The sequence below is a fragment of the Opisthocomus hoazin genome, chromosome 5, assembly GCF_030867145.1.
Source record: "Opisthocomus hoazin isolate bOpiHoa1 chromosome 5, bOpiHoa1.hap1, whole genome shotgun sequence".
In the NCBI taxonomy this organism is placed as follows: Eukaryota; Metazoa; Chordata; class Aves; order Opisthocomiformes; family Opisthocomidae; genus Opisthocomus; species Opisthocomus hoazin.
In genome coordinates this window covers 37,697,839-37,710,965 of record NC_134418.1, presented here as the reverse complement: position 1 = coordinate 37,710,965, position 13,127 = coordinate 37,697,839, and the positions used below count along the sequence as shown (strand labels likewise).

At 42.0% G+C, this 13,127-nt stretch overlaps 1 protein-coding gene across 1 annotated transcript; it reads left to right on the top strand.

Moving 5' to 3' along the window:
• Positions 1-177: 177 nt before the first annotated feature.
• PGRMC2 (progesterone receptor membrane component 2) lies at positions 178-12,875 on the top strand. The gene is made up of 3 exons (XM_075420961.1): positions 178-545; positions 10,759-10,914; positions 11,661-12,875. The coding sequence occupies exons 1-3, from the start codon at positions 197-199 to the stop codon at positions 11,756-11,758; spliced, it is 603 nt and encodes a 200-aa protein (XP_075277076.1). The 5' UTR covers positions 178-196; the 3' UTR covers positions 11,759-12,875.
• The last annotated feature ends 252 nt before the right edge of the window (positions 12,876-13,127 follow it).

Sequence of the window (13,127 nt, the reverse complement as noted above, 5' to 3'; positions counted from 1 at the left end):
GGCTGCCGTGGGGGGGAGCGGGGCGGCGGCCGAGGCGAGCGCGAGCCCCCCTCCCCCCGCTTCCCCTCACGCTCCCGCCAACGCCACCTGGCCGCGCGGGGGAACTGAGGGGGGGGGGGAGGGGGCAGCCGCGCATGCGCGGTGGCGGCGGCGGGGCGGAGCCGCGGGGGGGCGGGCAGGCGCTGGCCTGGCAGTGATGGCGGACGACGGGGATGAGAGGCTAAGGACTGAGGGGAGCGGCGGGGGCGCCGGCCTAGGCGGCGGGGGCGCGGGGCAGCCGCCGGCCGGCGCGATGCTGCTGAACGTGGGTCTCCTGGCGCTGGCGCTGCTAGCGGCCTACCGGCTGTACCTGCGCTGGGGGACGCGGAGCGGGCCGGGGGGCGCGGCGCGGCAGAGCCAGGCCGCCGCTCTGCCGCGGATGAAGCGGCGGGATTTCTCCCTGGAGCAGCTGCGCGAGTTCGACGGGACCCGCAACTCGCGCATCCTCCTGGCTGTCAACGGCAAGGTCTTCGACGTGACCAAAGGCAGCAAGTTCTACGGGCCCGGTGAGGCGCCGGGGCGAGGCGGCGCGGGGGGTCCCTCGGCGGAGGCCGCCGCTCGGCTGCCCCGCCGCCTTTCGGGCGGCGCTGGCGGGAGGCGGCGCTGGGGAGGGCGGCGGGGATCCCTGCCCTGCCTCCGGGGGCTGCTTGCCGCGGGCGCCCGGGCCCGGGGCGGGGCGGTGGGTTTCGGGGAGGCCTCGCTCGGGCCGCCGGGTTTCTCCCGGGCCCCGGCCCCGTTGCTCGCTGTCCGTTGCTCGCTGCCCGCCTGGCAGAGCGTGAGCTGGCCCGACTCGCTGCGCCCCGCAGCCCCTCGCTGGGCCTAACGGTTTCTTCACGTAGGTGCTGCAGAACGGGTCCGGGTTCTGTCCCGGCTTCCGCCACGCATCCCGTTTTCCAGTTGCCTAGATCTGGATGTGCAATGTTTAATTCTTTTTTTTTTTTTTTTTTCCTTCTGTCTTTTCTAGTAGGTTTCCCAAGTGCAGCTGAGCAATGCTTCCTTCATTCTAGCTCTTACGGTTCAGGAAAGAAAAAAATACAGCTGGATATGTATTTAGGTGCAAATGCCATATTGAATATGAGTTTTAATCAGGGCAGAGGAAAACAGGGAGAGCTCGGGGACTGATATGCTGCTACCATTGAGAAGAGCGCAGAAATCAACCCGATCTTGTAAACAGAAAGATAGATGATACAGTTCTTTGAAGCGGAAACGTGCACTTCAAGGTTCAGAAAAGTATGCTTCAAAGCCAATGTTATGTTTCAGTATTCTCATTGTAGATTGTGAAACTGCAACATATTTTCTCATAATAAACAGTGCTCTTAATAATGAGGTGGATAAACTTACTAGTGAGCACTATGTTCACATCTGATGCCAAAGGAAATGAGGGTTATGACTGCTGATAATTTTCTTCCTTAAACAATGGTGGTTTGGAAAACTTGACCTGATCAAATTATGCAGGAGTTCTCATAGTCTTTATGACAAGTGTCCTTGTATGAGGGGTGGAGGAGAGGGAGGATACTTTTTTTCCCCCAGGAAATAGTTCAAGTTAATTGTTTTTTTTTTTTAATAATGTGAGGTTACAAAAAGAAAAATACAGAACTGGCACATTACCAGTCTCTCTCTGCACAGTTGAACTGGGCTAGTATTTTGTAATTCTTGTTACCCTCAAAGTTTGTGATACCAGCTCTGCTACCAGTCACAGAAGTTGAAACTGCCATAACTGAATCAAAATGCTTTTCTGACTGGGTGCTGTAAAAGTTAACAACGGAATCTAAAGTACCTTGCCATGCCTTATTTTGTTTATTGACCAGTAAAGCTGAGAAAATGCAGTCTGGCGTGCTGCACCTTTCATGACACTTAATCGGGCTGGTTCTTTTGTCTCTCTCAGTTGAGGGGTTTTTAAACTGAGACTTTTGTGCTGATATAAAATGCAGGTAATACATATGGTACATGAAACTTAAAACACCAGTAAGCGGACAGATTGCTTCATAGATTAATTTGTGAAATAATACTGAACCGTAATCTAAACATTCACTTTAACTCTTTTGTCTACCAAACATAAATTAAATTTTAGACTCTCCACTGTAGATATCATCACTGGTTCACATCGTCAACATCTGGAGGTCTATCGTGGTGAGGAAGCTAAAGCTTTATGTTCTAGGACATCAGTCTGCTTTTTTGATAACGGACAGCAGCTGGTTTCCCTAAAGCAGTGCTTCCAGCTTTTCCTGGAGAGGGACGAAGGCCTTTTTTTTTTTTTTTTTTTTTTTTTTTTCCCCTCCTGTAGTGAAAGATTGCCTTTTTATAACAACTGACATCATGTTTGTCTGTCAGATCTCTGTTACTTGGGACCATGCACATTAGGATAGTGATGCTCAACCTGTGCATCATCAGCTGTGTGACTTCTGCCAAACGTGTTGATTTTTGAATTGTGCTGTTGTGGTTTCTCTGTACAGATGCATGTCAGGGAGTATTTTCTTGCAACTGTTTTGTGACTGAAAAGAAAAAAAGCTACTAAGTGGTTTGCAGGCCTTAAAAGATCTGAGAAGAGTTAGGTGGAAAAGTCTTCGGCAGCTGCTGGAGACCTTTTTGGAAAGACTTCACTTAGAGGAGAGAGATATCCACAGCAGTTCTCTCGGTAATTTGATGCCTCATAGCTGGAGTATAGCAAGAGAAGTGCTAAGCATACCAACAAAGCCATGGCGAAATTTTGTTTAAGAGAAGAAACAGTTGAGGGCACTGGCTTTGCTGACATTGCAGGCTCAGACTGTGAGCCTTTAGTACTTTGTTGAGGTACTGATGCGAAATAGTGCTTCAGCTTTGAAGGCAGCAAAAAGCATTGGCTGAGGTCTTGACTGCTGGGTTAATGCTGAATGATGTGGCTGTCTCAGAAGATTTCTCATGTCTTGAAATTAAGGTCTGTTCGTTTTTTTTTGTTTTTTTTTTTCCTTGAGTATAGTTTGGATGCAGATGGGTTCCTTATTTTTATAGTAACGGCAGAAGGCTAAAAATGCACAGAATTGTCACGTAGTCCAGATTTTTTGTCCAGCAGCTGAGATTCCATCAAAATTCACACCAACCTTCTGATGTTGTTAGAAGCTCTCCTGTTTTTTAAGTTTCTGTCCACTGAATCCTGTTACACTTTGGTCTGTTTCACTGAAGAGCCCTTTACATACATACAGCTAAGATATTTTTTAAAATTGATGGACTGTTGGAGTCATCCATTTGAACAGCCACGATTGACAACTTGGTTTCTCGAATGCTTAATCGAAATGTTTTACAAATTTTTTGGGTTTTCTCATGTTGTATTCTTTAAGCCTTCCACAACTGGTCTCACTGGTACCCTATTAATCTTTGATATGTCTAATGCATTTTAGCTAAGAGCAAGAAAAGGTTATATCGCACATTTAACTGTCTGTGCCTCCAAAAATCACTTTGCTTACATTGAACTCTTAGTTTAAAACTTTGTTTGCCCAGTTCTTTTCCAAATTGCTGCTTCCTGGGATAGTCCTCTGTCCTGCAAGTATACCCTTTGTTTCAACACTTCACTTTTAGTTGTATTAAATACCACTTCTGTTTGTGCCCAAATGAGTAAGAGTCCTAGAATGTTTTGCTTGGTTATTAATTTTAATTAATTACCTTTTCCTTTATCGCCCACAAACTATAAAAGAAATAAACTAAACAATTAGTGGCTCACTATTAAAAGTATCATGTAACCAGAATTTCAAAGAAGCTGTTTCGGGGCATTTCCCCATCTGTAATCACATCTCATGACTGAAGAGTCTAATGATTAATACCTTTAGTGTGTGCTGTGTTGGTTTTATATCCTAATCATGAGAGACAGTTTTTACTGTTACATTTATTGCAACATTTAATTTCATGATTGTTTTTATGAAGATTCTTGGCAGTATATTAGTCAATAGAAGGGCATAGAAAGAATTAATGTTAGCAAAACTTAGTATTTAGCATTTGAATTGGAACGCCAAGATAATGCTGTAAACAGGTTTTGATTAACTTATCAAATACTTTGTGCAGTTATGAAAAATATATGGCTTTGAGTATGACAAAGCAAGATTATATGCAGTCCAGTGTATAAAATTGTTCCACATCACTTCTTGATTCTTAATGTTTCATGATTTAAAAAAAATCAATTTCCTGACTTTTCCTTTGCTGCAATACATTGTCACTGTTAACTCATTTCTCATCCTACTCCTGTCTTTCAAAGTGTCATGAAGATTTCTGCATTACAGTTTGCTGAAAAGGAATAGATTAGGTAGTAGTAGTTCCTTCCACAACAATTTCCATCATAGCTTCCACAAAAATTTCCATCTTAGTTGATTTTTCACAAGGGGAAAATTACCTTTATTTCATTTTGCAAATCCAGTTAAGAACTGCGATTTCTGTTCTTAAATACTTCGAAAAAAATCTGTAGTAAACAACTGTCATTTTTTTCCCATCATTTGTATAAAAATACTCTGATGCTGTTAGGCTTCCTTTGGAATTGACTGCTGTAAACTTCGTTGTGTCTCAATTTAAAAGATGGCACCAATGCTTTTCAGTATGTCCTTTACATGGGGTTGGTTAGAGTGCAGTGTTGCAGGACGGACATCATGTATGTTGTGTCTGGAGAACTCTGCTAAGCGTGGCCTTATTTTAAGAACGCAACAGGCTGAGTGTTTACAGATAAGTACAGAGGATAAGACGGGGAAAGAAGTGCTTCCTGTAAGGTGTGTGTGTCTTCGCAGTGGTTTTGATGTTTGTCAGCTCTTTGGTGTCTGTGTAGTGGAGGTGTCTCCCACCCCAGGACTCAGCTTTTCAAAGAAACAGTGTTTCTGGATAAAGAAACTACGTTCCTACCAGAAGTAGTAAAACTAAAAAGGGGTATACCTGCATGTTGGCGAGAGATTGTTTCCATACCTCTCATTAAAGGGGAGTAGTGCCCTTGCCACCAGGATGAAGGGGTTGTTCTAAGCCCTCAGTCCATGTTCATGGAGAGCAGGGGCCAGTAAAGCGGTTTTGTGCAGGAAGATGCATCACTCTGTCTACTCTGCATTGTGTGTCTGTCAGCTCTTTTTTTTTTTTCTTTTTTTCCTTTTTTGAATATATTCCTTAAAACTTGGAACAACTGTGTGTTTGATAAAAGGTCTGCGTAAATCTGTAGTTCCTATTTAAATTGTTCAGGTTCCAGTCACCTGAGGTTTGAGGGGCCTGATCAACCAGGTATGCTCAAAGCAAGATATATTAGTATGTGATAGTGGCATCATTGTTATTGGCATATAGATGTTAAATCCAGTACGTAGCAGTGTAGCTTTCTTTTAGTTAATCAAAAACCTGGCCAGTGTTTCTTGCCTTATTATGAAATAAGCTAGTGGCCAGAGCGCTTCTCACTAATGTGAGATGTGGGTTCTAGATCCTCCTCAAGTATGGAGCTGTCTTGCAGGAATCTCCGGGCTACTGAACTACATACAAGCTTTCCTAGCAAGTGCTTGCTGTCTGCCCCTTTAGTTGAAATTGGGTCATTGATTCTTGCACTTTTTTTCACAGAGTTAAATAGGAAGTAAGCGAAAGAGTGAGGCTTTCTGATCTTGTGCCTAAATAATCAGGTTTAGTCCCCTCTGTCTAAGCAGTTCCCATCTTAGCATGTAGGCTTCTAACTACATGCTTAGCTCTCCTAAGAACACTTACTTTCCATGCAAGTTGTAACTTAAAATTGACCCCCATCTTTCCTTTCACGTAAATCTGGAGCAGTAAAGTTAAAATTATGTCACCTTGATTCCCAGTGTTAAATGTTATTAGAAAGCTTCTGCTTTCAAGCTGCATCTCAAAATGGCTTTGTCTAATTTGTAGCTTTTTCATTCCCTCATAAAAGATGCAACACTGAACAAACACGTGTCAAGATTCAGATGGAAAATTTTAAACAGACAGTGGAGCTTTTGCTTTGATTTGAAGTGGAAAAGGTAGACAACGTGGTAGAATAGTGCAGCTGTCAATAATGTCATGGTCTGTCTCCCTTTGTTCATTTAGCTTACATTGAAGGAGAGATTAGTCTTTATTCTTATCTGCAGTTTAACAAATGTTGTCCATGAATTTCTAAGCTTCAAACAAAACTGGGTTTTATTTTTGGTGGCTGCATGGCACCCATAGATGCAAAGAATGTCTGGTATGCTTTGCACATTTGGTGATTGCTTGGAAGTGCTTTTTGACTGCTTGAAGAAACCAAAGCTGGTTTAAAACTGAATCTTGTTAACCTGTGCAGCTTCTTCAGAGAACTTGTATGGGCCTTGTGAGAAGAAATACAATTCTTAGATTACAAATCACTTCATTAGCTATAAAGTCCAGGTGCGGTTATCTCTAATGCTATCCCTGTGCTGACAGTTGGAGCAATCCAAAGTTCAGTGTACAGAGGTCACCTTCGTTACCAGTCTTGGAGTGATAGTCTGGGATGTCCTGCAAAGCTAGTAGGCAACCGAAATAGCCAGATAGCCTTTTTGGTAAACCAAGAATGTCTACTCAAAAGTTGAACGCCAGCGTATGTTTTGCTGGCGGACCTATTGCCCAAACCAGTTGAAAGTTGAAACACGTGCTATTCCACGAGCCAGTTTAGCATGTTTTGGACCAGGTGACTGGAAGCAATGCTTCCAGATAAAAAACTTCAGCTTGGACAGCTTCATATCTCAAAATTTTAAATATAGTGCTTTAATGTTACATTTATTTTTCCTTGCTTTCTGTTTTTTTTAGGGTGTTTGCAAACAGAAATGAAATCTTAATTTGAGAACCAAAACAGGGCTAGGAGGTGCAGAAATCCTGAGTACAGGAATTGGAAAGGTATTTTTGCTGGCTGAAGAGACTGTAGTTTTGCTGATTCTCAAGCTACCCAGTTCATTTGTGAATAGAGATGAATGTCAGGCTGGAACAAGATGTCAAATTCATCAAGGTGGCCAGATTTTTAAGTGGATTCTGAAAAAAGTGAGGATCTTCGTGTGAGTGGTAGCAGGTGGTGGGTAACAACCTTTTGCATGTGTGGTAGCTTAGAGAAGGGCATACTTCATACAAGGTAGAGTCGTGAGGTAAATGAGGACTTTATGCAGGGGGAAAAAGGCAGTGTATAAATGCGGTGGTATAAATGTAGATACGTAGGCAAATATGTAGTCTTGATAGCTGTTTGGTCTCAGCGTTAAAATAAACAAAGGCTCTGAAACAAAGTGTTTTAATACGTGAAAGCAATGATGGGAAGAAGAGCATTCTTCAAAGAACAAAGTTTTCCTTCATGTAAGGCTCATAGCTACATATAGCCAAGTAACACGCAGCAGACGTGCTTTAATGGGTTTTGACACTTCTCTGACTTTCCTTCTGTTGTTGCGAGATGCCAAATAGGAGTGGGAGGAGAATTTTTTAAAGAAATATTTGACTATGAAATAGATGATTTGGGGGTATAGCAAAAGAAAACCACTGAAATTTTGTGATAGGCTCTTGAAAAATCAGTTTGGTGTACATACCTATGCTAACAGCATCTCTCTTTGCAATCTCTTCAGCACATGTATTGTGTCATGGTGCAATCAATTATTTAGAGCAGGAGCCAGTCTAATTAGGTAGGCAGACAAAAGGAAAGAAAAGACCTATGAGTAGGGCTCGGAGAGTAAATTGCATCTGGTCATGAAAGAACTCTGTGGGAGTACTTCTAGGATTGCACTGAAGTCTCTACCTCAGAATCATGTTCTTGAAGCGTTTTTTCTCCCCAGGGTTCTCTACACTGGCACCTTCCTGGGTGCTTCTCCAAGCACAACGAAATTTCATATGCAAAATACCTTTTTAAGATTGTTGCACCAGTTTTTATATAGAACTGAATAATAGACTAGGGCTTATAGCAAAACCCTAGACCTGTATATTCTGTGTTAATGTAAAATACTGTACTTGATCTCTGTGTAAAAGTATCTGAATGGAAGCTTTAAATCTTGAAGTAGATTGCTCATACTGAGATCTCTGAACTTCTGCTTCAGCAGCCCTGCAACTAAGGCAAAGCTAGGCTTGCACTTTTTTTTAATAATCATAATTTAATATTTGCCTTTTAGTAAATAATTAAAGAATGGGACACGTTTCTAAGTTACATTTGCAGAGCTGGAATTTGAGATGCTGCCTACCCAGTCCAAAGGCTCATTTTTACTAGTTAGCATTCTGTTGAGTGCTTGGATCTGGCTTGACGGTTTCTCTGTGACTCCTGAATACTTCAGTAGTAAACATGCTGGAATGTGTTAACATTTAAATTCAATTTTAGAAAAGAAAATATTTGTATAATAGCATCTGACATTACAATATATTTGCAGAAATCTTGCATCTATTAATCTTAATGCAGACTGATACATTCTAAAAGCATTCATGCTTTCAACTAAGTATATTATTGAGATGTAAGGGTGTTCAGGGCTTGATACTGTATATATATATATACGCACTATAATGTAGTTCTCTTTTTAATAGAAATAATTGCAGTCAAGCTGTTGGACCAAAAGGTGGCATCTCAACAGGTGCTATAAAACTCCACAAACCACTAAATGCAGCGTAGGGCAGGGGAACAGTGTGCATCTCTAACTCTTGTTAGCCAGAATATTGAAAACACGTTATACACAAATAGCTGGTAGGGCTTAGGGAAACATTTGTTTTAAACAATTCGTGGAAAGGAAAAAGTGTGGACAAAATACTGTTGGTGGTTAAGTAGCAATTTATAATTACTCCTAAGGATTTACTGATTTTGTATGGTCTTTTTAAGAGCTGTTTATAGCTCCTGTGTTTTTCATTCAGAACATCAAAAACTAGATCACTTGAATGATAGCTATTTTGGGATGAAGCAAGGCTGCTTCTTTGGGGAAGCTCCATGTTGCACTGCGAACGATGGCCATCACTACCTCTTACCCTGTTTTATGGGAAGTGACCAAGCACGCAAAATGCATAGATGAAATATCTTGGATTGATTTCAGCCCCTGAATCCTTTTCTTCAAATAAATACCTAATTCGGGATGCAAACAGGAAAGATAAAGTTCACAAACCCTCTTGACTTTGTTTCTCTTAAGTAGCATAAATGGAGGCCCTGATCCCAGAGGTAGTTATTGTGAATGCTGTTCCTGGAGCTAAATGTCTGAAAAGACAAGCGTAGAGATGCTGTTAATCATTACAGTTGTCTCCTCCGGCCACATTTGTGTAGTGCAAGCTCCAGTTGATAGTTCTTTCTCTGATGCATACTTCTTGTGAAATTTTGCTTTTAAATCGGTTGGTTTATTTCCAGAGAGAAGGGAGTTGTCTTTGGCACACAAAACACCCTTCTGTTCTCAGGTTTGACTGTAAGCAACTTGCAAAGCCAGGCGCTCTGGGGTGGAGAGACGACACCAGCTTTGGTGAGAACGTAGTTTCTTCTAATCCATATGGTACTCGGGTTCCCTGCCTCAGGAGTTCTTTCTGCTGTGTTCAGCCTCTGTCTCCACCCTGAAGTCAATGCCCAGCAAGACCAGATAGGTGCGGTGATGGAGCAAGTGGCCCGGGAGGAGTCCGGCCTTTCTGAGTGATTTCCTGTGGCTCGTCCTGGTGCAGAAGAGGTCTGAGGTGCTACAGCAGGCAGTAGAGGGGGTTAAAGACAGTGTGTTGTCGCTTGCTTGTGTTCATTCTTGCCCGTGAGTGCTGCCTTTTCTTCAGGCTGATGGCCACTGTTGTGAGAGGTAAGCCAGAGAAGGGTTCTGGCTTGTTTACCTTCAAGTGGTGACCACTCTTTATAATGCCCTGGGCATTTCCCTGTTGCTTGGCTGCTGCAGTTGGTGCAGAAAATTTCAAAGTGCGTTTTTTTGTTTTGGTTTCTTTTTTTTTTTTAATTGAGCTGAATTTAATGTATTTGGTTCTGGGTCAAGAAAATCTAAGATAACAATATGCTTGAAGTTCTCTAGGTTAATTAAAAGTTAGGAAAGCCAGTTACCAGCCTCATCCTGAAAGTTGTTGGTTTGCAAATCATCCAGTTCTCTTTGTAATAATATTTATTTAACAGTCATTGCTGAAAATTTTACTAGCATATTTGTGCTGCTTTGCATCAGTCAAAAAGCACAAAGGAAGCAGTTGCTTTATGTTCTTAGCATGAAGATTTGTGCAGTTTTCAAGAACAACACAGGGCAGTACATAATGTGTATGAGTGATCTGCTGCCCAAAATAAATGAGGTTATTTCCGCAGAAGTAAGAAATGTGTCAAAAGATGCACTGCCTGTCAAATACGTAGAAAGCTGGGGTGGTTCTGTGAGTGAAGTGGGATTATTAATTAGCACTCTTAAGTTCTATTTATCGATAAAAATCAGTGGATTTCTAATTAACATGTCTATACAATTTGCTTCTGTTCATGCCTAACTTGTAAATATTCTATGTTTTGCTTAACAAAAGTGCCTTTCTTTTGAATTCCAGCTTCCAGCCCCTTTGGAACTTACCTCAACTGACTTGCATCAAATACCAGGGCTTTTTCCAGATATCCCTTCAAAGCTGTTTTCCTGGTTCTGCTTCTCTCAGCCGACTTTATCTCCTAGCGATACTTAAGATTGAATTGCAGTGCTGTTGAAGGCCGCGCGGCCATGGCATTGGAACCCCTGCTGTTCCCATCACTGCAAAAGTTTAATGTATGGCTTTGGCAGACTATGTAAAGAACTGAGAGTGGTCACCATAAACAAAGACTTGAAGGTATCAGTTTTGTCTTTTTGTTTTCAGAGGGTCCATATGGAATATTTGCTGGCAGAGATGCCTCCAGGGGACTAGCGACTTTCTGTCTAGATAAAGATGCACTCAGAGATGAATACGATGACCTATCGGACTTAAATGCTGTACAGATGGAAAGTGTAAGAGAGTGGGAGATGCAATTTAAAGGTAAATTCTCAAATTAGCAGCACATGTTTAGCTTAAGGAAATGCTTTTAATAAAAATGACTGATTTGGGCTTGGGGCAGCTTTTAAAGAGATGTTGACAGTAACATTAATCATGCAATGTAACTGTCTTAGGAAAAGACCAGGGATTCCAGGCCTTTCTTCCATAGAGAGGATTCCACTATGTCCCACTACAGCTTTTTCAGCCTTTTAGTTTCATACAGGAAAGCTGTTCTCAGCTTTTCAGCGCAGAATTTCACTCTCGAATTTCAGTGTAGCTAAGCTGATGGAATTCCTGCTTGCAGGTTGTTGGCTTTGGATGCCACGGAATATGATGAGGACTACGAGTTGTTTCGGCACGGGGGGCTGAACAAGTTTGTCTTGAAATAATTTCTCCAGTATGCCTCTGGAGGGAGGGGGAGCCATTTTTCACATTAATTGAAATCAAAACAGGCTGAGGGAATTTGTGCTGGCTTTAATAGCAGCGTTTTCAGTCATTGTGTGGTAAAACGTGCCTGATTAGCTGTGGGAGAATTGAAACAAAGCTACTCGGAGTAGAAAAAGTAGTGAGCAGCAGCAATGATAGTAAGATTGTTTGAGGAGGCTGAGCTTGCTGATACATTGCCACCATTTTCTGTGATTCAGGTTGAGAACCTTAGTGTGCAGGCGAAGACGTGAATTTGCAGCAGTGCAGGCTGACTAGCAAATGCAGCTGTATTTGATTGTAACGGAATCATAAATCTTTTTCAGAAAAATATGACTACGTAGGTAGACTCCTAAAACCAGGGGAAGAACCATCAGAATACACAGATGAGGAAGACACCAAGGATCACACTAAACAGGAATGAACTTTGTAAACAACCAAAGTCCAGGGGCCTTCGGAACTGCAACCTCTTATTCCCCATCACAGAATGTCCTGCATCTTTGGGTACAGTTCATCTGCTGCGAAAAACATTCAACAGGTTTTGTACAAGGAAAATAATATACTCACAAATGAAGATTTGAATACTAAACATTATTTGTGCTGCCAAACTTTTTGTTGCAGTTTATTTGTAATGTCTGGTTAGGCTTCGTTAGTGAAGAGGGGCCAGGGATTTAAAGGCAAAAACGCTATTCCCTTTTATCAGTAAGTTGAAGCCTTCAAGTAGTATATATTCCAAGCTCTCTAAAAGACGTGAGTCTTCAAGCTCAGTGGAAGGTTTGAATCTTGTTTCGTATGTGTCTTCTCCTTCAGCATTAAAGACGTACTCATGTACATACGTATCAGTAGGTTAGACTACTGAAACTGGTGTTAAAATGTGAATTTCCAATTTTGTTTTATATGTGGGCGTTAGCAGCCCTGGCCGAATACTTCAGTTCTCTAAGAGAAGTCCATGTAGATTAGGATGGGGGTAAAATTCATCCTTTTCTCAAAAGGATTGGGTAAAACTGCTTCCCCCGCAACAACTATTATCTGAAACCTGCCTCTCCCCCCTTTTCCCATCCTCTAAATCAAATCAAATATTAATTGTGCCTTATTTCACTTACATAGACTTGAATTGTTTTAAGGGACAGCCCCAAAATTGCGGTTCCATAGTCACTACAAGCAGCATTGAGACTGAAGTTAGAATGTTCTGTTGACCGGAAAACCTTGATGTCATTCTGTGTATAGAATGTAAAAGAGGAATACTCAGTGTTACTGCCATATGTTAATACTACATATACTTAAATTAGCATTGTGATGGCCAAATGCATACTCCCATGCTTCTTTTTAAGTAATTACAAACACACAAAAGAGTCACCCTTCCTCCTCTTCCAGAAGCTGCCTAACTTTTGGGAGCGTAGCCTTCACACCCCTGTAGAGTGAAGGGGCGTGCGCGCGTGTGTATGTGTGTGTGTCTGTCTGAATGCAAGACTTGGGAGGGATTGTTTCTGCAGATATTGTAAATACGAGTACCATTTTAATAAAGCATGTACAATACCAAATGTGCTGTCAGACTTTATGTAGAAGCTGTTAAGCAGAGCTGGAATGTGATGGAATACAAAGTAAGGGGAAGAAGTCTTGGATATGAACCATCCACTGCTATTACTGCCGTTCCTTGTCCTCCTGCGGTGTTACTTTTCTGTTCAAGTCCCAGCTTTTGAAGAATCGTGAAGACTTACTCAGGTAAGCTTTATTTAAGAGAATGAACCTCTGCCAATGCATTTATAGTGGAAGAAGAAGACAAGTGACATAAA